Source organism: Mus musculus, chromosome 5 (assembly GCF_000001635.26).
Source record: "Mus musculus strain C57BL/6J chromosome 5, GRCm38.p6 C57BL/6J".
NCBI lineage: Eukaryota > Metazoa > Chordata > Mammalia > Rodentia > Muridae > Mus > Mus musculus.
Window position 1 is genome coordinate 30,910,293 of NC_000071.6, and position 21,511 is coordinate 30,931,803.

The 21,511-nt window shown below is 53.1% G+C and overlaps 2 protein-coding genes across 8 annotated transcripts; both read left to right on the forward strand.

The window, feature by feature from the left end:
- Positions 1-3,094: 3,094 nt before the first annotated feature.
- Positions 3,095-10,987, forward strand: Emilin1 (elastin microfibril interfacer 1). 3 transcript variants are annotated; one of them, XM_006503648.3, is made up of 8 exons: positions 3,095-3,752; positions 4,672-4,815; positions 5,225-5,445; positions 6,642-8,567; positions 8,964-9,080; positions 9,639-9,656; positions 9,788-9,925; positions 10,323-10,987. In XM_006503648.3, coding segments are annotated over exons 2-8 (2,760 nt in total). In that variant the 5' UTR covers positions 3,095-3,752; positions 4,672-4,813; the 3' UTR covers positions 10,661-10,987. The 3 variants fall into 3 exon arrangements, with proteins under 3 accessions (XP_006503711.1, XP_006503712.1, NP_598679.1); NM_133918.2 differs by having other exon boundaries at positions 3,494-3,752; positions 4,690-4,815; positions 10,323-10,983; XM_006503649.4 differs by lacking the exons at positions 4,672-4,815; positions 5,225-5,445.
- Positions 10,988-11,143: 156 nt separating this feature from the next.
- On the forward strand, positions 11,144-20,956 carry Khk (ketohexokinase). 5 transcript variants are annotated; one of them, NM_001310524.1, is made up of 9 exons: positions 11,267-11,715; positions 14,447-14,563; positions 16,396-16,530; positions 16,730-16,864; positions 18,151-18,223; positions 19,229-19,375; positions 20,256-20,344; positions 20,424-20,581; positions 20,670-20,956. In NM_001310524.1, the coding sequence occupies exons 1-9, from the start codon at positions 11,624-11,626 to the stop codon at positions 20,753-20,755; spliced, it is 1,032 nt and encodes a 343-aa protein (NP_001297453.1). In that variant the 5' UTR covers positions 11,267-11,623; the 3' UTR covers positions 20,756-20,956. The 5 variants fall into 5 exon arrangements, with proteins under 5 accessions (XP_006503811.1, NP_001297453.1, NP_001335995.1 ...); XM_006503748.2 differs by lacking the exon at positions 16,396-16,530 and having other exon boundaries at positions 11,144-11,715; positions 16,709-16,864; positions 20,670-20,954; NM_001349066.1 differs by lacking the exon at positions 16,730-16,864.
- Positions 20,957-21,511: the final 555 nt, after the last annotated feature.

Genomic DNA, 21,511 nt, shown 5'->3' on the forward strand with positions numbered 1-21,511 from the left:
GAATTCCCATCTGTTTTGGCATGATACAAGGCCTAATTCATATGATTCCCCCTTTTTCCTCCCAATAGTAAGTCCTTTAACAGAAGGCCTTAGATATAAAATACTCCTTATTTCTGGAGCCCCCTGCTATCCTGGCTCTGGGAACTTGAGCTCATTGTCAGTGATGGCTGAATGAATGAACTGCCTAGTATGATCCAGATTTCCCACAGACACTAGGTCATTGGAAATCCCCACCTTACAGATGTTATAAAATAGACTCTGTCTTAGTACAGGGACTTAGCAATTTTTTTGTGAGCAATTCTGGCTTAATCACTTTGGAAATCTGTGGCTACCTGGCAATGCCACCACAGCAATGCCATTGCCACACCATTGCTAACACTTCTGAATCCTATCCAACACTGGTCACCCACAGCCTGCTTGCTCATCCACAGGCCAGCAAGGAGAACTGTCATTGGTAGTGAATGGTGAATTGGAGTTTTCACAAACACTGCTGTCAGCTCCTAGGTCTTGGCTCCTAGCTGGAAAGCTAGGTGAAATGCAACCAACTGCAACCACTCCTCAAAGCCAGCATTCTTTTACTTGACACAGTTAAACTGTACAACAGACTTTCTAACTCCAGAGAGCAGGAGGGGGACTTTTTGTCAACTGCGCAGTAACAAGGTGGGAGAGGAGAAGAAAACTAGAAAGATTGCAGCAGCAGCCAGGGCAATCTGGAGGGGAAATGGGTTAGTCTTTGCCAGGGCTAGGGTCTCAACTGGTGCAAAGACCCAGACCCACGCTCCTACCTTCCACTGGCAAACCTCTGGTGGACATTTCCTCCAAGTCTGCCTGTGTGCTGGCCCCAGGGCCCTGGAGAGCAGACGGCTCCTTGTCTTGCTTCTCCCGTTCCCTTTCACCACCTTGACTTGCATCAGATTTTCTTCTAGCCATCAGGGTCATGTTCTAGGTCCACAGCTCTCAGGAGCAGAGGCAAACCACTCAGAGTTGCAGAGAGGAGTTGGTGACATTCATTCATTCCTTTTTCCAATTAACACTCTTTAAATTGTCCCAATGCAGGTCTGCATTTTAACCATTTTCTTTACAGTTACTTTTACTAGAATGCCTCTCTCTCTCTCTCTCTCTCTCTCTCTCTCTCTCTCTCTCTCTCTCCCCTCGCTACCCCCCTCCCGTCTCCCCCTCCCTCCCTCTCCCTCTCTCCCCCTCTTTCTCCAGTACATTCAGATCAAAATAGCCTTTCCTCCCTCCAGACCCACCCTTTCCAACCTCCCCGTTTGAGCTCAAGCTCTGGTATTTTCTGTAGTGTTCCCTTCTCTCTCCTGTAACCAGAAGGCATAACCTTTTCTTTCTTCCCATGGTCATGACCACCAGCACAACTGCTCTGCATTGATTTACAAGGTAGACTTTGGAAGAGGCCGTCAAGAGCAGACTCCCAGCAGTGGTTATGGAATGTACTCAAAGTTATAATCTCCAGAACCTGGGACTAAAGTCCCCGTGACGTCACTTGGTGTTCACTGTCTTACTGACTCCAAACCTTGCAACCCAACAGCCGTATCAATCATGGAAGCCTCTCTCTCATTGGCCCTAATCTACTGTCTGATAATGAATAGCTAACAGATGCTACACGCAATAATATCAGCACTCACAAGGCTGAGGCAGGAGGATTCCCACAAGTTCCAGACCAGCCTAGGCTACCTACATAGCAAGACCTTGTCTCAAAACATAAATAAAGAATAAAATAAATAGAAAAGAAATAACACATACAAGCCTTGAGTATATTCTGGGCATAGTCTGAAATGTATTTAATTGCACAAACCTACGGTGGAAGATGTTATATTATCCCTGTGTTTGAGCAAGAAACAGAAGCAGACTACATTCCCCGAGCCTGAAATCTCTGTCCTTCCCTGTGTCTGTCCCTTCTTCTCCTCCTCTCCTGCCACACACTGTTCACACACTCTGCCTTTTCCATCACCCCCAGCAGTCAGCTGTCTCTTCCCTCCTCTTAGCCAGAGCTCACATCATGCCTTTGTCCTGGCCTCTTGGCAATCGGCCTGCCCTGCTTTTGTGGTTCTGTGTTTGGGGGCCCTGTTCCATTCCTTAATTGATAGTGACAGAGTTTTAGACTTGCCTTTGCAACTCCAGTACCTCTCCCGTGCCCCACACACAACAACATCTCGTAGCCTGTGTCTGTCTGGTACTTCAGCTTTCCCCCTGTCTGTCCTGTCCCTCGGAGACACAGGTCCAGAACACAACAGGAGAACACAAAGCCAAGAGGCAGCAGGCAAAGGAATTACTTTTCCATTGTGGGCCTCTACAAGGAGGCAGGGGGACCCAATGGTGTGTAGCGGCTGAGCTACACACACTTACACTCATACAGGCCTCCAGGCTAGAGAGAGAGCAACCGAGCCTGAGCTCTATTATCACTGCAATCATCTGTTCTGGTTATAGCCTAACCTCCACCAGTGACACAGGAAGGAGATTCCTTCCCCTCTTGTGTCCTCCATTGTTTAAGAAAAGCCTCTTTGTCTGAGTCCTTCCTCTTCTCCCACACTGGTGGATTTCCTATCTGTCTCCACAGATGATGCTTCTCTTTCCCTCTCCGGGTCTCTTGAGTCACTACAGTCATTTAGAGTCTCATCCCAGCCATTCATTGACTTGATGTGTCACCTTGGACAAAGTAATTACTTTCCCACTGTAGGCCTCTAAAAGGAGGCAGTAGGACCCAATGGTCCTATGAGTGCCCCCTCCCCCATGCGCTATCCTCTGTACAGGCCTGCCTTCCTCCTCCCCAGGACTCACTCTCTCCTCCCAAGAGTCCTGCTCTGACCAACCCAGGGCTTCTGGGTCTCTGGCTGGTTCCTGGTTCTAGCCACCAGCACTGGGCCTCCTATTCAGATTTGGCCCCAGCTCCATGTGGCCTGTCTGAGAGGCTGGCCTCAAGCCCGGCGGCAACTCCACATTTCTCTGTTTTTCCTTTCCCCCCCCCCCCCTCTTTCCCGGAGTTAACAAGAAGCAGATGTGGCGCACGATGGTTGGAGAGGTGGGGGAGGAAGGGGGAGGCTGGACCGCCAGCCAGACAGGGGGAAGGGAGGAGAGAGAAGGGAGGGAGGGAGAGAGGAGACTGGCCCGCCCATGGTCACTCTTGTGCCTCTCAACAGCCACAGGAGCAAAGCTCTGTCATCCTTAGGATCCAGTCATCAGGGAACAGAACAGGGAGACCAGAAGAGGGCCAGCTGGAGCCAGGGGGTGGAGGCTCAGGAAACAGTCTCTGAAAGGGGCAGGGACCAGGCACAGGAGGCCAGGGGCCCAGAGAACAGACTCCCCTCAGAAGTACAGAAGAGGAGAGCGGAAGGAACTGAGGGAGGGACAGACAGGAGCCTGAGGAGGAAAGAGGAGGGGGAGAAGGGGTCAGGCCCAGCAGCCAAGGAGGAGGCGTGCAGCTGGGGGCTGCAGGCAGGAAGCTAGGGACAGAACTGGCTCGGCGGAGTACTGTCCCCTGAAGCAGCGGCATCCCCTGGAAGTGCGGTATAGGCATTATTGGTCAGACCAAGATGTGCCTCTAAGGGCAGCAAGGAACATTTCACCATGGCCCCCAGAGCCCTCTGGAGCTGCTATCTCTGCTGTCTGCTGACCATAGCCACGGAAGCTGCCAGCTACCCTCCTCGAGGTTACAGCCTCTACACAGGAGGCACTGGGGCCCTGAGTCCTGGGGGACCCCAGGCCCAGAACTCACCACGGCCTGCCAGCCGCCACAGGTAAGAGTCTGTATTCCATCCAGGGCTGAAGGCTGTGGTTGGGAAAGCCTTTAGAAGGTGGGCAACAGGCTTAACACAATGAAGAGGACAGCGTGAACACCCATCCATCAATGGCCTACCCATATGCACCTTCCGGTGGAACTTTTTCCAGGGCTTCGGTAGCCTAAGGGGGATCAACTCTCGCCTCTTCCCTAAGGAGGTCTGTAGTTGGGTGCCCAGGGACACTACACCAAGGGGTATGGACTATCCTTCCTGCCAGCTGCCAGCTGTGTACCAGCCAGCTCTGGATCAGGCAGACCTTTCTCCTCCTCTAGGGCTTCCTTGGCCCCATCCACTAATGTATAATTCTGACACTCCTCCTGCTCTGTTCCCTCTGGCTCTACAGCAGCTCACAGACTAGAAGCCAGTGTGAATGGGGTCAAGAGTGCAGCACCGCAAGCCCCAAGGGGACAGAGCCCATCAGTGGCTTATTCTCTACTTAAGCATAGGTCGGACATTTGGACACTGGCCTGCCCCGCTCTCCTCTTTGAAGGCTGGGTGGAGGCACCATGAGCAGGGGGTCATGTACAGGAACCCAGCTTACTCAGCTGGGGCTTGAGATAGGCCCAAAGAAGTACACAGGGACTGTGAATTCTAGGGTACCCTGGGGCCCCACAGTCAGAAGGGCTGACTTCTCTGTGTGTGTTTTTATCATTATGTTTTTCCTGTCTTGAAAAGTCTTTATCTGCCATAGTGACACAAAGTGTGTGTTTGTCTGTGTGTGTCTGTGTGTGTGTGTGTGTCTGTGTAGGAGAGGGGAGTGGGTGCTGCCCCTGCAAAAACCCTAACTTTCAATGGGTCCTTAAGGCCCCCTTCATCTTTTGACCCTCCTTCAACCTCCGGGCCCACTGGGGCTTGTGTCTTTGGTCCTTTGGCCCAGGTAGGGTTGTGCCTACAGGAACTGGTGTGCCTACGTGGTGACTCGGACAGTGAGCTGCGTCCTTGAGGATGGAGTGGAGACCATTGTCAAGCCAGACTATCAACCCTGTGGCTGGGGCCAGCCCCACTGTTCCCGAAGTATCATGTGAGGCCCCAACTTAGGGGATTGGGTGCTTACTGGGATCCGGGCAAGGGCAGACAGCTGGTGGCCATCTAGGGGGTCTGTGCAAAGGAGGGAGCAGGGGGAAGGACAGGATTTCAGTCAGAACCATTTTGAGAAGACAGCCGGGTCCTAGCTTGGCTGGTGAGCTGCCACAGGCATTCTCCCCTTGTCCCCAACCTTTGGGACTTCTGCTGACACAGGTCAGTCTTAAAGAGATTAGCTTAGGGTTCCAGCACAGGGAAAGAAAAAACCAGGATTTAGCCCTTAACTAAAAAGCAGATAGCTGTTAACTGAGCAGGACCACACACTGGCTAGAGAGGTAGACCCAGCCTGAAGCACAAGACAACCAGCTGCACTGAGAGAATACAAAACCTTCCTTTCCTCTGGCCAGGTACCGGAGCTTTCTTCGCCCTCGCTATCGGGTGGCTTACAAGACAGTGACAGACATGGAGTGGAGGTGCTGTCAGGGTTATGGGGGCGATGACTGTGGAGAGGGCCCTGCTTCCGTTCTGGGCCCAGCACCCTCCACACCACTTCCCCGGCCCAGGCCTGTGCGCCCCAACCTGTCTGGCTCCAGTGCCGGCAGCCATCTCAGTGGACTGGGAGGAGAAGGTGAGCCTGCATGTTGCTAGGCATGGGGGAATCCTGGGTGGAAAATGTGGGGCCCAGCTGTGGAGGGAGGGAAACCTCTATGCTCTAAACTTGGGGGGAAGGTGGTTATAACAGAGGTAATGACGTCCCTGAAACTTCGAATGTTTGCATGCTTGTGTGATTTGAGTGTGTCTGGGGGCCGGGTGGGGGGCAGGGCAGAGCTTGGGGGAGACTGATTGAAAGACCTGAAAACTTAAGATCTGGATAAGACAAGAAGGCATAGAGACAATTTGTTCACATACTCCCTCTAGTGGCCAAGGTCCTTCGTAGTCGGGAACAGCTGTGGGAGAAGCGTGGGGAATTCCTTTGAGAATCTCTGTCTGCAGGGAAGATAGTTAAGACTACAAATCCTAGCATGCATTGCACCGGACTACAGGTCCCAACCCCCTCCCAGGCCCCTGGAGACTGCAGGTCCCAGAATGCAATCGCCTCTGTTGTGTTCTTTCCTCCTATGTGTATGAGTTAGGCTAGGCACACCGGATGCGTGGTCCTTTCCTGCCAAAGAGATAACTGAACTATAATTATGGAAACAGGAACTTCTGGTAAACTGGCTGGCCAGCCAGCACCCCAGCAGGCTTGCTGCAAGAGCCTCTTGTTTGTCCCTCTGGTGGTTTAGGGAAGGGCCCAGTCATTGCAACAGTGGCATGTGAAGTACTTTCCCACATTTCCATTTTAAACTGTTTGACAGCCCTAAAAGGCAGGACACATAGTGTCAATCGAATTTTCCAGATAAGGAAATGGTTTCCAAGAAGTCAAGAGGTCCTGGGGACAAGTTGGGTGGCCGGGTGATCTAAGTTTGAAATTTGACATGGCCACTTGTTAAACGCATTCTCTGGAACTACTTGCCTAATTTCTCTGGTTCCCCGTTTCCTGTGCCATCAAATGGCAAAAGTATCTGCCCAATAGAAAAGTTTTAAGAGCTGTGGTCCAAATCTGGCCCAAGGACATTCAGTGAATGGTATTTCCTTCCTTCCTTCCTTCCTTCCTTCCTTCCTTCCTTCCTTCCTTCCTTCCCTCCACTCCCTTTTGCCCAAATCATCCAAAGGAGAGCCTTCTGACCCTTGACTCTTGCTGGAGTTGGAGTAGGCAGAGACTGGGCCATAGAATCTGAGCTCTGAGATCCAGCTGCTCAGTCATCCGCCTTTCTCTCTCTTCAGGTCCTGTTGAGTCAGAGAAGGTGCAGCAGCTAGAGCGGCAGGTGAAGAGTCTGACCAAAGAGCTGCAAGGCCTTCGGGGTGTCCTGCAGGGGATGAATGGGCGCCTAGCAGAAGATGTACAGCGAGCTGTGGACACAGTCTTTAATGGAAGGCAGCAGCCAGCAGATGCAGCTGCCCGCCCGGGCGTGCATGAAACCCTCAGTGAGATCCAGCAGCAGCTGCAGCTCCTGGACAACCGTGTCTCCACTCATGACCAGGAGCTGGGCCACCTTAACAACCATCATAATGGAGGCCCTGGTGGAGGTGGCAGGGCCTCAGGCCCTGTCCCAGTTCCTTCTGGCCCCAGTGAAGAACTGTTAAGGCAGCTGGAACGGCAGCTGCAAGAGTCTTGCTCAGTGTGCCTGACGGGGCTGGATGGCTTCCGCCAGCAGCAGCAAGAGGATAGGGAGCGGCTGCGAACCCTGGAGAAGCTAATGTCCTCTATGGAGGAGCGGCAGCAACAGCTTGTGGGACCTGCCATGGCCAGGAGACCCCCTCAGGAATGCTGCCCCCCAGAGCTGGGTCGACGAGTGTCTGAGCTGGAGCGGAGGCTAGATGTAGTGACTGGCTCACTGACAGTGCTAAGTGGACGCAGAGGTTCTGAGCTTGGAGGAGCAGCTGGGCAGGGGGGCCACCCTCCAGGCTACACCAGCTTGGCCTCCCGCCTTTCTCGCCTGGAGGACCGCTTCAACTCTACCCTAGGTCCCTCAGAGGAGCAAGAGAAGAACTGGCCTGGAGGACCAGGGAGGCTGGGCCACTGGTTGCCTGCTGCTCCAGGACGGCTAGAAAAGCTGGAGGGACTACTAGCCAATGTGAGCAGGGAGCTGGGTGGCCGCATGGATCTGCTGGAAGAGCAGGTGGCAGGGGCTGTTCGGACTTGTGGGCAGATTTGCTCTGGGGCACCCGGGGAACAGGATTCTCGGGTCAATGAGATCCTCAGTGCCTTGGAACGCAGGGTGCTGGACAGCGAGGGCCGGTTACAGCTAGTGGGCTCTGGCTTGCATGAAGCAGAGGCAGCAGGGGAGGCTCAGCAGGCCGTGTTGGAGGGACTGCAAGGGCTCCTGAGCCGGCTTCGGGAGCGCATGGATGCACAGGAGGAGACTGCAGCAGAAATCTTACTGCGCCTCAATCTTACCGCAGCCCAGCTAAGCCAGCTGGAGGGTCTGCTGCAAGCCCGTGGGGATGAGGGTTGTGGCGCCTGTGGTGGTGTCCAGGAGGAGCTGGGCCGCCTTCGGGATGGTGTGGAACGTTGCTCCTGCCCATTGTTACCTCCACGGGGCCCTGGAGCTGGCCCAGGGGTTGGGGGACCAAGCCGTGGGCCTCTGGATGGTTTCAGTGTGTTTGGGGGCAGTTCAGGCTCAGCCCTCCAGGCCCTTCAAGGAGAACTCTCTGAGGTTATTCTCACCTTCAGCTCCCTGAACGACTCACTCCACGAGCTCCAGACCACTGTGGAGGGTCAGGGTGCCGATCTGGCTGACCTGGGGGCCACCAAGGACAGCATCATCTCTGAAATCAACAGACTACAGCAGGAGGCCACGGAGCACGTCACAGAGAGCGAGGAGCGCTTCCGAGGCCTGGAGGAGGGCCAGGCACAGGCTGGCCAATGCCCTAGCTTAGAGGGGCGATTAGGCCGCCTTGAGGGAGTCTGCGAACGACTGGACACCGTGGCAGGGGGACTACAAGGCCTACGTGAAGGCCTCTCCAGACACGTGGCTGGGCTCTGGGCTGCAGTACGGGAAAGCAACAGCACCAGCCTGACACAGGCCGCCCTGCTGGAGAAGCTGCTGGGGGGCCAGGCAGGCCTGGGCAGGCGGCTTGGTGCCCTCAACAATTCCCTGCTGCTCCTGGAAGACCGTCTGCAGCAACTTAGCCTAAAGGACTTCACTGGTGAGGACAGAAGGCGTGGTGGGGTGTGCAGGGAGGGAGGCCCCTTCTTGCTCCCTGCCTCGCAGCCAGTGAGGAGGCCTGGTGTTCTCGCCTCCTCTTTGTTCTGCCTCAGTCCTAGCCCCTACTGCTCATCAGGGAGGTTGACGTATGTCTGCAGAGAAGCTGTTGTGGTGTAGCTCCCTGCCCTCCTTCTGGTTGCTTAGATGGGCCTTTGGGTGGAACTGGGATGTGGCTTGTGCTGGTATGTGGCTCTATCAATCAGACACCTTGCCTGCAGCCCGAGGGACCCCGTGTCTCCATCAGTCTTCCCCATCTCCTACCTGTGGCGCCACCGCCTTTCCTGTCCGTTGGAAAGCATGGCTGACCTTCATCTCGGTTTTGGTTTTGTTACCATAGGACCTTCAGGCAAGGCTGGGCCCCCAGGGCCTCCCGGGCTACAAGGGCCTTCAGGCCCTGCAGGACCTCCAGGACCTCCTGGCAAAGACGGACAACAGGGGGCCATTGGCCCACCAGGTATGTTGGATGAGACACCACTATCCTGGCAGCCCTGCATAGTATTCCACACTGAGCTTGACGGAGAAGGAGTAAGGAAGCAGAGGTCCGGATGGCTGACAGTGAAAAGAAAGTGACTAGGAGCTGAATGAAAGTGGCCATTGGGGGCTGGAGAGATGGCTCAGCGGTTAAGAGCACTGACTGCTCTTCCAGAGATCCTGAGTTCAATTCCCAGCAGCCACATGGTAGCTCACAACCATCTGTAATGGGATCTGATGTCCTCTTCTGGTGTGTCTGAAGTCAGCTACAGTGTACTTGTATACATGAAGAAAACAAGAAAAAGAAAGTGGTCATTTGGCTCCTGGGCACTGTGGTCTCCCTGCCGTATTGCAGTTCATGTAGCGTATGAGGAGCTCCTGGCTGAGGCTGTGGTCTAGCATCTGCCCAGACTGGAGCCCACTTACGCTTTTCTTGGCATCACATTCCACACCTAACACCCAGAGCAGTGCAAGAGAGCAGATGTTGGGTGAGGGCATGGTGAGAGATGTCCTATTCACTGTGGTCCCTTTCTTCCAACAGGTCCTCAAGGGGAGCAGGGTAAGTCGTTAGACTCTGGAAGGGGCCAGGAGCTTGGGCCTGGAAGACTATAGTCCTCAGGCAGCCTGGGCAGCAGGGATGGGGACTGGAGTTTATTTATGAGCATCCATGCTAACACTATCTCTATTCAGGAGCGGAGGGAGCACCAGCAGCCCCTGTGCCTAGGGTAGCATTTTCAGCTGCCCTGAGTTTGCCACGGTCAGAACCTGGCACAGTCCCCTTCGACAGAGTCTTGCTCAATGATGGAGGCTACTATGACCCAGAGACAGGTAACTAAAAGGCCGACGGGTGGCCTAGTGAGGTAACGGGTGAAGCTGAGCAGTACTAATGCCTCCTTCACACCTCTGCAGACAAGTACAGCTTTTCACTTGTAATTACAAAGACCTCTATTCTTTCCATGCACTCACACCACAGTTAGGCAAAGAGAGAGTGGGGGAGGGGAGGAGACATCCACACCACACGGATCTTTACTGGGACAGACTCCAGCACACACTCTGCAGCAACTGCTGGAGATGCAGCAGGGGATTCCTACAGTGTACAGTTAGTGGAATAGCAGGGAAAGGACGGGTGGGCCACTCCACAGCCAGGAGTGCTGTACCCACTCTCCGAGAGACCTTCCTTGTCCCAGCCAGCGTCTCCCCTCCTGACTGTCATCCTTGTCTCCAGGTGTATTCACTGCACCACTGGCTGGACGCTATTTGCTGAGCGCTGTACTTACTGGGCACCGGCATGAGAAAGTGGAAGCAGTATTGTCACGCTCCAACCTGGGCGTGGCCCGCATAGACTCGGGAGGCTATGAACCCGAGGGACTGGAGAATAAGCCTGTGGCCGAAAGTCAGCCCAGCCCAGGCGCTCTGGGCGTCTTCAGCCTCATTCTGCCACTGCAGGTCGGAGACACTGTCTGCATCGACCTGGTCATGGGGCAGCTGGCACACTCCGAGGAGCCGCTCACCATCTTCAGCGGAGCCCTGCTCTACGAGGACACAGAGCTTGAACAGGTGTAGACAGGGTGGACCCGACCACCAAACTTATCTACAGGGGCCGCAGAGCCACCTGGATGGTGGCTACCCACCAAGGCAAGGGCAAGTCTGGCGACCACGTCCCGCTGCGGTTCAGGCATCCAAATCGGTCACTCCGTACGTTGTGACTGCGTGGTCTATGGGACCGAGGCATCTCCTCTTGACCTTTGGCCTCATTGCCGTCCCCACCAGAGCCCTCTCCGGGACCCAAGCTGCGGAAGAGGAACCTACCCTCCAGGGCTCTCCCCAGTCCACACCACCGTACTAAACTATTCAGGAATAAAGACACTTTTTTTTTTTCTACAAAACATAGCTATTCTGCTCTAGTACATGTTTGGGGGTAGTTAAGGGACAGGACAGGAGGAAACAGAGTTCTACGGAGGGAACCTAGGCTGGTGATCTTTGGGTGTGCTCCCTACTAAGGGCACCTGCGGACTCAGGGTCACGGCCACCGGTCCCCACAGCGGCCGCTAGGGGGCGCTAGGCCAGAACCACTGCGAAGGCTGGCAGCGTTCCCCGTCACGTGACACCGTTAATCTGGCGCGGGGGGGGGGGGCGGGGCCTCGGCCGGGTGGGCCACCTTGGCGGGGCGAGGGAGAGAACGCTTGCTTCTGTGCTCCGCCTGCGAAGGCGAAGTTTCTGTTGCCAGACTGTGCTAGTCCGGGTGGTCCAGGGTCTGCAGCAGGCGCAGAGGGATCGGAAAGGCGATGCATTACTAGTGCGCTTTCGCTTTGACAGCTGAGGCGGAAAAGTGAGAGGGCCTGCCATTGGCCGGGCTAGGTAACCCACCCTTGCAAAGCAGAAAGCTCCCTGCGGGAGGAGTTCTGCACGCAGAGGAGGAGCCAAGGTAGCCAGTGAGAAGTTGGGACACGGTCCTCCAGTAGATAAGAGGCAGAGCCCAGCAGGAACCCCCTCTGCTTGCGGGTAGGAAGCTTGGGGAGCAGCCTCATGGAAGAGAAGCAGATCCTGTGCGTGGGGCTGGTGGTGCTGGACATCATCAATGTGGTGGACAAATACCCAGAGGAAGACACGGATCGCAGGTAGGGGCGCCCAAGCCCCTCGGAGATCCCAGGGCCGCTGTGGTCCTGTCTTTTTGCGTGTCACTGCTAATCGGCTGCTAAACCAGGGATAGCCCTCTGTCTCCATGTGGTGAGGCCTGAGTTCAGCTTGGCGTTCTCTGTCCCGGGTCCCTAAGGGGTACTCTGTGAGAATGAAGACATGAGACTGGAGACCTTTAAAACCAAGACCCAGGGGGTGTGTTGTTTTGTTTTCGGAGTCTTGCTTTGTAGCCCAAGCTGGCCTAAACTCCTTTAGCCTCCAGAATTAACAAGAGTGCAAACGTATGCCTGAATCAAAACCCAGGCTTTCACTAGTGTGTTGTTGGCTGTTTACCATTTCAATCTGCCGATCATCAAAATCCTCAGTTTACAGAGAGGGCTGTAATGATTTTTTTCCCTCCTGAGCCCTCACACACCTGATAAGGTGCCAGACAAATTTTCCTCACCCCAAACCCCCAGGTCTCCCAACTCCTAGCCTATGCACTTCTAATTTACCGCTTACAGCTAAAATAAAACACCAGGTCGCTAGCAGTGAGTGGTATGTGATGTTAAACTACTCACATTTAAAAGCCTGGCCCTGGCGTTTGAGCCTTGCCTAGCTCAAGGACTGGCCGGCAGTGTAAGCAAAGCTGGAGGCTCTCTGGGTCAGACAGGGAGAAACTTGGCTCCTGAGCCACAGCAGGCTTTCTCCTGGAGCTAAGTGCCAAGAGGGGTCTTTACAAAGGTGGGTAAACATCTTAGTGGATGTTCTCAGAACATTCTCAATTGTCTGGTAGAAGTTAAAGTGTCCTTTGATGGCTCTTATCTTTGCTCTTGATAAAGGCCACTCCAATGTGCTGCTGTGCCGTGAAGGCATTCTGTGGGGTGGCGCACCGGCTTTCTCTTGGCGTGGTCTAGCACCCTGAACAATGAATGTTGTATCTTGGATATTAGTTAAAAGGAAGTTCAAGGTTGACCCCTGGCAAGACACTAGCACGCTGACAGCATTGAACTCACAGGGTCGGGGTCGGGGTCGCGGTTGGGGTGGGGGACTGGGTGCTCTTTGGGCTTTGGGTCCACAGAGTACTGTTGCAGGCTCCCTGGGAACTGTGAAAGACCCTTTCCTTAGCTGAGGAAGCAGGAGATTTGGAGGAGTGGAGTAGCACTTATCAAGCCACATTCGTAGCAAGCATCAGAGCATGATCATAGCTCATGTATGTCCCCACGTTTAGTGGGTGGCTCTACCTCCCGCCCTGATGTATTCCGTGTCGGTTGCTGCCCATCTTGGGGGGTTTACCCTTTGCTTTCAGTTACTCTTTTTGAGGTTAGAGCCCTTGCCAGGAGCACAGAGACAGTGGTACAGGAGCACAGGGTATGTCTGTGTGTGTGTGTGTGTGTCTGTCTCTCTCTCTCTTAAAAGATTCATTTATTTTATTATTTTTATGTGTATGAGTGTGTGTGTGTACCACATGCAGCCCTGATGCTTGAAGACGTCAGAAGAGGGCATGGGATCCCCTGGAACTAGAGTTACAGATGTTGTGAGCCACGATGTGGGTGTGGGAGTTGAATCTGGGTCCTTGGCAAGAGCAACAAGTGCTCCAATTTTTTATTTTATGAGCATTGGTGTTTTGCCTGCATTATGTCTGTGTCTGTGTGAGGATGTCCGATCACCTGGACCTGGAGTTACAGACAGGTATGAGCTGCCACGTGGGTGCTGGGATGATTTATTTATTTTATGTACGAGTGTTTCCTCTGCGTATGTATGTATTTACACCATTTATGTACCTGGCGCCTATAGAGGCAGAAGAGGACTTGGGCGTCCTGAACTGGGATTATGTATGGCTGTGAGCCACCGTGTGGGTGCTGGCAATTGATCCCTGGTCCTCTGAAAGAATGACAAGTGCTCTTAACCACTGAGCCATCTCTCTAGCCCTGAGCTTTTTCTTATTTGAGGAAAACACGCATATCTCATTATCCAAGCCCTCCAAAGATTGTATTCGAGCATGTAATACCACATTCTGCTAGACTGAAGACCCTGTTCCCTCCAGCTTGTTTGTCTGAAAGACTACTAGAAGGAGGACACTTTCTCTTCCTGCTGATAGAGTAAGTTCCGTTTGGAAGATAGAGCCCCTTCCCTCCTGACCTCAGGGTGCACTTCCTGCTGCAGACCTGGGTTTCTGTTTAACGTCCATGTTTCTGGACTCTGTTGAGTCTCCCAGAAGAGCAAGACTGTGTAGGATCCAGTCCTTCCTGACATCTCAGCCACACCTGACCTAGGAACTTTCAGAACATAGGGTTTGTAGTCAGATGGCCTGGCTCCTGTTTCCCAGAATCCATGCTGAGGAGAGCCTTCCAGACAAAGAGCCTCATGGTGAGCGCTGCTTCACAGCTTGAAGCTTCAGCAGAAGGAAGAGGTAACTGAGGAAGAGCCAACCCAGAGTTAAGAGAACCCTCACATTGAGATGGCCCCAGCAGGTGGGTTCCTGGTTCCCTAGAAACAGGTGGATGCGGCTGTGCACTCAAATACAGCCCAAGATGTGAGAACAGAGCCCGCCCTCATCCCAGCTCCTTCTCAGGACTAAGCCTCCGCAGCCCCACTTAGAAAATGAGCTGAAACTCAGATGTACCCAACTCTTGCACTCTGTGAATTCCTACCTAGGGGACTGAGGTTGGTTCTGTTTCCCACGGCGAGCAGTCAGCTGAGGCTGCAGAGACTTGCCCATGTGCTTTGCAGGTGCCTGTCCCAGAGATGGCAGCGTGGAGGCAACGCATCCAACTCCTGCACTGTCCTTTCCTTGCTTGGAGCCCGCTGTGCCTTCATGGGCTCTTTGGCCCCTGGCCACGTTGCCGAGTAAGTTTAGAAGGGAGTACCTGGTAGAGGGATAGAGCACATTGTCTACACAGTATAGGGAGACGAGAGTTGTCTGAACCCTGGGTGGGCTTGATGGGAGAATGGGTGGTGGGTGGTAGCCTACAGGAGAGTTCCAGACTCCCTGATCCTTCTGGGGCGGACCATCTGCTGCTCAGGTACTAACATCTCTTCTGTAAAGGTTCCATTTCTACAGCTTGCTGCAGAGCTTAGGCTGCCCACCACCTCCTTCTTTGCTTCCTGTAGACTCTGCCTTTGCCCTTCTCATGTCCCTTATCCTGGCTGTGTTTGAGGTAAAAGGTAGTGAGGGACATGCTGTGCCCTTCCCCTCTTCAGGGGCATCCAGCATCCATGGTTACAGGACGAAGGCCGGCATTGAGGAATAGGGTCACTGCTCCTGTCTTCATTGTAAGTACTGAGAGTACACTCCGCAGGACATCATGAGGTCATATAGTAACACTAGGTCCCAGACCCATTTGCTCTGGAGGCTGTGTGCCACAAGTGACCCACGCGTCTACTCCATGTCAGCCACTGCAAGGACCCAAGAGCCCTTTGACTCTTGGCACTGTCAGCTCAGCACACACTTATCAGGAGGTGTGGCCCACACTTTGCCCACTGTGGGCATTGGAGCAGCCTGCCAGGTTGCTGGACTGTAAAGCCCAGCCCTTTGAACCCTAGTTTGAGGGGCTGTTGCCAGCCACATTCCCAGTCTTGGCAAACTGGAGCAAAGCTAACAAAGTGAGAGACCTGGTCCTGGAGATGGGACAGTCATCCCTTCCTAGGTGGAAGCAGAACGCTGGTTCTTGCTTAGAATAGTGGACTTTCCTTTATGGACCAATCATATTTGAGGGGTGAGCCATTCAGAATTTTTTCTGTGCATTCAGCAAACATTTAATATGCCAGACACTGTGGGTGCAAAAAAGTCAGTTAGCAAACAATATTTCTAATGCTTTCGGGGGCACTATTAAGGGACCCTTGAGTTGTCAAGTCAGGAGATGATGCACTGCATCCGACAACTCTGTCGAGCTTAGGTACTTCTTACCGAAAGGGAGGTCTGCTCGTAGTGAGAAAACCCAGGATGGCTGGGCTGCTGGGCACAGTTGCCAGCTCTGGGGTTTCCTGGCCGGAGTGGAACCAGCCTCCTTGCTGTCCCTCTGGGCTAAACTTGAAATGATGTTCCTAGGCTCATTCTAACTAGAGGACATCATGTGACATTGTCCTAGATCAGGCCCATATTTAGGGACCTCCCACAAATGCACCAACTCGTTGCCCATAGGGGTTGGTCTAGTTTTTAGAAGATGGTACCCAACAGGTCCCCTAAGGTGATATTACTTCCTGGCTAGAGAGGTACCATGGCAAGATTGGAAGGGATCCCAGAAAGCATTGTGCCATGAGGATGAACATGCAGAGAGCAGCCGGGAGGGGTCCAAAGTATTACCTTGGTGATTAATTATTGATTCTGCCTGCAAGAACCAAGCCACAGTACCCATATTCATTAAGTTCAAATGGAATTCAGGCTCTAAAGCCTTAACTCTACCTCTGTCTAGCTTTAAGGATGGGGAGCAAAGCTCTGCAGTGTGAACTGCACTGAGACTGACCTGCAATGTTCAATCCTGCTTCTCTGATATCCAGGCTCTGCACGCTGCCTCTCTTGTCCCCTGCTCCCACCTGTGACAAGACTGAGATTGCCAGCTCCCTCCTACTTCCCTCTGCTCAGCCCTCTGCCATTCAGGGTCCCTGGAGGCCCTACTCTCTCCCTGGTAGTCCCCCAAACTCTTCCCAAGCTGCTCTTCTGGGTTACTCTGCCCTGGCAGTTTTGTCCTGGATGACCTCCGCCAACATTCTGTGGACTTACGATATGTGGTCCTTCAGACCGAGGGCTCCATCCCCACTTCTACAGTCATCATCAACGAGGCCAGCGGCAGCCGCACCATTCTGCACGCCTACAGGTTTGTACACCTGTCTGCTCTGCGCTTTGCTAGCTGCTGCCTCGGCCATCACTATACTGCACTCTCCAGACAGGACCCTTCTTCTCTGAGGCCCATGTGCTCCAAAGCACCCTTCCCACTCCCAGAGGAGATCTAGGCTATGTGTAACTCTAATCTGTGTTTCCTTGCCCTCTCCCTGGCTCGGGTCCCTCCCCCAAAGCTTCCTGGTGGCTGACTTCAGGCAGAGGGGCGTGGATGTGTCTCAAGTGACTTGGCAGAGCCAGGGAGATACCCCTTGCTCTTGCTGCATCGTCAACAACTCCAATGGCTCCCGTACCATTATACTCTACGACACGTAAGGGCCCCTTGGCCTTTCCCTACCACAACCCACCAATCAGTCCCCCCTCTCATCACTGGGCAAAGCAACTGATCTCCATCCATCGCTCCTCTACAACAGAAATTGCCCCCTTGCCAAACTGTTCAGTAATTTCTGAATTGTCTTCAATAAGGGGAGAAGTGAGGTGGGAAGGGGTAATCTCTGCCCTGCTTGGTAATTTGCCCTTGACCAGCACAAGGGTGGGCAGGCAGGCCTGTAAAGAGTGTAATTCATGATATGATTTTTCATAATTAGCCAATCAGCACCTTGGGTCTGGGTGTATGGAGATGGGAGACAATGCAAAGAAAGCCTTGATGGGCTAAGGGACCCACTGGGACTTCTAGAGTCAGTTCCAGAGTTTCGAGCCTGCAGCATGGCGTCAAAGAGCTGAGGTTTAGGCCCCTTCAGAGGAAGCCGAATGTGTCAAAAGGGTGTATCTCAAAAGTGAGTGGGCATTCCCATACTAGAGGTGACTTTCAAATTGGGCAATCTTTTTCATCTATCTATTAAGCAAGTGGTGATTGGCAGCAACTCCAATCAAGGACGTGCACACGGTACCTCAGGTAGGGAGAGGAGAAGCTGAGGAGAAAGGTTTATTGCCCTCTGGCCTGGATCCAGGCATATTCACATACATATCTCCAACTGCAGAAGGCCCAGGAGACCAAGGACTTTTATACCCAGAAAGGCTCGCTCATGCCACTGGTGAGGATGGAAGGCACTCTACTGCACTACAGAAAAAACACATGTTGTGTGGCCAAGGCCACCTAGACCAGCCAAACAAAAACTCTTCCTCAGAGTGCCAGTTTTGACCTAAGGGATGACGTGGGGAGCCTGACTCAGTAGGGTGTTCTGTCAGTTGCAAGCTCCCAACTAAGAGACTAACTAAAGAAGCTTTGTAGTTCGATGTGTGCTCCCAGCAAGGGGCCTTCTGGGAAGTGTAGTCTCAGCAAGAGGCCTTCTGGGAAGTGTAGTCTCACACACTCATTCTGGAGGACGTGGTTTCCAAGGAACATGGGGCTGGCTTCTTGTCACATGTTGTAATTGTGTTTATCCTTGGATAATTTAACACGGACACACACCACCACCAACAAAAAAGGACACCTAAGCAAAGTAGGACAAGGCTCACCTCACCGTAGGGCTCAGAGCTCTGTGCTCCCCAGCCTCCTGCCATGCTGCTGGTATCACTACTAGATACAGGGTCCCTAGCTGTCAGAGAACCTGGTACTGGCTGACCTCCTTTTTTCCCTTCCTGTCTTGTAATGTAGGAACCTGCCAGATGTGTCTGCTAAGGACTTTGAGAAGGTCGATCTGACCCGGTTCAAGTGGATCCACATTGAGGCAAGCCCTTCCCTACCTGTGTTTCTAGGGGCTTAGCCTGTCAGGCCCTTCTGCATGGTCAGCCTCTTCTGTAATTTCTTTGAACCATGAAATATGGTAGGGATACTAAATAGCTCTCCCCATCCCTCTCCACTCCTGTGTTTTCCTATGAGGAAACTGAGGCCCAGAAAGAGAGATACAGGGGCATACAATCACAGATAGCACTGGGCAGAAGACCCCATTTTTGTGTTAGGCTACCTCCCTCCTGGTATCTGCCTTTGCTGACTTCTTTTACTTCTCAGGACAGGAAGGACAGGAAGGAGAGGGTCTGGAGGGAATTAGAACTTTCTTTCCAAGGGAGAAGTTTTGGGATCAAGATGAGAGGAAATCTTAAGAAGTGCAGGCATCCACTCCTTGTCTCATCATTTGACTTAGTCTTCAGGTTGTGTCCCTCTCCCTCTCCATCTCTTCTTCACTTTTCCTCTCCTTTCCCGTCTCACCTCCCTGGTCCTTCTTTCCCTCTTTGTCTCATTCTTGTTCTCTCTGTGTGTTTTGTTTGTTTGCTTGCTTGCTCTTTGTTTGACACATGGTCTGGCTATGTAGACCAGGCTGGCCTTGAACTTACAGAAATCTGACTGATTCAGTCTCCCAAGTTCTGGGATTAGAGGAGTGTGCCTCCACACCCAGCCTTTTTCTTTTTTGCTTCTTTTTCTGTCCCGCCTTTCTAGTGTTTTACTATGTAGCCCAGGCTAGCCCAGAATTCACAATCTTCCTGCTTCAGCCTCTCAAGTGCTTTGTTCACAGGCATGTATGTCCAGCATCTTTTATTCTTCAGTCTCATTTGGGAAATGAAAAATTTGGCCAATAAGGTCTCCAAGGTCCATGACAGTCCTAGAATTATGTAGCTGCAATAGTGCTCCAGCCCAGCTTCCTCCAATCCCTCTCCCTGCTCACCCAGAGGTCCATCAGGGAGGAAGGAATGAACTCTTTATCAGCTAGGCTCTGAGCTGCCCTGTCCTGCCCCAGGGCCGGAATGCATCGGAACAGGTGAAGATGCTGCAGCGGATAGAGGAGCACAATGCCAAGCAGCCTCTGCCACAGAAGGTCCGGGTGTCGGTGGAGATAGAGAAGCCCCGTGAGGAGCTCTTCCAGTTGTTTAGCTATGGTGAGGTGGTAAGTGTCCTGCAGCTCCTCCTGCCTATCTCTAGCTAATTGAATCTTAGAGCTAGAGAGGACCCTAGTCCTGCCTACCAGCCTCTGAGTGACAGCCTAGCAGCTCCCAGAAGACCACAGCTGGGAGGCTGGAGGTGACCCAGAAGTAGACTTTTCCCGCTCAGGTGAATCCACAGGTGTACGGCGGACAGGGCTCAGACAGCTATGGGCGTCCCTTGTTTGTCTGCTTTAGTCTTTCCCTCTGCAAAAGAAGGAATGACTGCTCTCCGAGTTACCAGTTTTTCCCACTTAGATGGCATGTTGTGAGGGCCAGTAGCAATGAGAGGAGGATGGGAAGGAGACTCGTACAAGGAAAACTTAGGCCAGAGTGTAAAGGGTATCACTGCTAAAGCTGGTTGGACAGTGTCCAGATGTAGTTTGTTGGCCTTGTTGCCCAATTAAAAAATATGGCAGACTGATCCCCATTCCCCCAGAACTATTCTAGGGACTCTGTCTTGAAGCCACTGTGGAGAGAGCCTTGTTTTACAGATGAACCCACTCTGCAGGGCTGGGCTGTGTGGGGAACAGATGAAACACAGCTCACTCTTGAGAGTCAGTCTGGCTTGACTTCACCCCAAGATGGCGCTCTAGGCTCTTTCTGGGTTTTGAATTCCCTCATGCCAGAATGAAAATACCAGGGCTACAGTATCACAGTTCCCAAGGCTGTATTTTGGCACAACTTAAGCAAACATAAAACGCGTACCTGTGGGTCAGCAAGAAGCCACACTAGGGACTTACGTGACTGAGTTGGAGGAGTTGTGCTATAACCTGGAGTCAACACCAGGTTGTTGGTAGTGAGTAGCAATTAGAGGTGACTACCAGTCTCTTTCACTGCCTACAGGTGTTTGTCAGCAAAGATGTGGCCAAGCACCTGGGGTTCCAGTCAGCAGTGGAGGCCCTGAGGGGCTTGTACAGTCGAGTGAAGAAAGGGTGAGTTGGGAAGCCAAGAAAGGGTCTGAGGGGTCTGGGGGATGACGGGGACTAGCGCCGATCTGTGTGAGTCTTACAGGGCTACGCTTGTCTGTGCCTGGGCTGAGGAGGGTGCCGATGCCCTGGGCCCCGATGGTCAGCTGCTCCACTCAGATGCCTTCCCACCGCCCCGAGTAGTAGACACTCTTGGGGCTGGAGACACCTTCAATGCCTCTGTCATCTTCAGCCTCTCGAAGGGTGAGGTCATCACCATGCAGCCAGGGCAGGGCTGGGCCTGTCATGCTCCCAAACACCAGGCTGAGCCTGCTATTTGTCCTTTCTCCAGGAAACAGCATGCAAGAGGCCCTGAGATTCGGGTGCCAGGTGGCTGGCAAGAAGTGTGGCTTGCAGGGGTTTGATGGCATTGTGTGAGAGGCAAGCGGCACCAGCTCGATACCTCAGAGGCTGGCACCATGCCTGCCACTGCCTTCTCTACTTCCTCCAGCTTAGCATCCAGCTGCCATTCCCCGGCAGGTGTGGGATGTGGGACAGCCTCTGTCTGTGTCTGCGTCTCTGTATACCTATCTCCTCTCTGCAGATACCTGGAGCAAATAAATCTTCCCCTGAGCCAGCTTTGTCTGTCTGTCTGTCTGAGTGGGGTTTTGTTTGTTTGTTTGTTTGTTTTTTTATTGGTTTTCTGTTCGAGATAGGGTCTGGTCGTGAAGCTTAAGGTTGATCATGAACTTGAAACGCTCCTGTTTCAGCCTCCCTGTGCTGGGATCCCAGGCCTGGCTCATTCGCCCTCGTGGATCTTCACCCTGCTCTGGTTGGAACTGAGGTTCTGACACTACACTCCAGCAACTTTTCTCTTCCTCCTTCTTCATTCTTTAAATAGCCTCACCCACTAACCCAGCGGGGAGGGCATGCAGTCCAAAGCAGCTGGCGTGCTCCCACCTCCTGTCAGCTGTGCTCCCACCTCCTGTCAGCTGTCATCAGAGGAGTTTCATCCAGGTCAGGGAGAACAGACAGCCAGAGAAAAAAAGCCCTCCAGACTCTTTGAGCCATGCAGACTGTGTTAGCTGTGGTGGTCAAGGAGCCTGCTTTCTGGGTTTATGGGTCTCTGCTCAAACTACCTTTTTCCATGGGTTTCCCAGGAACCTAAAAGCCCCCAGAGGTTATCTTTAGTGA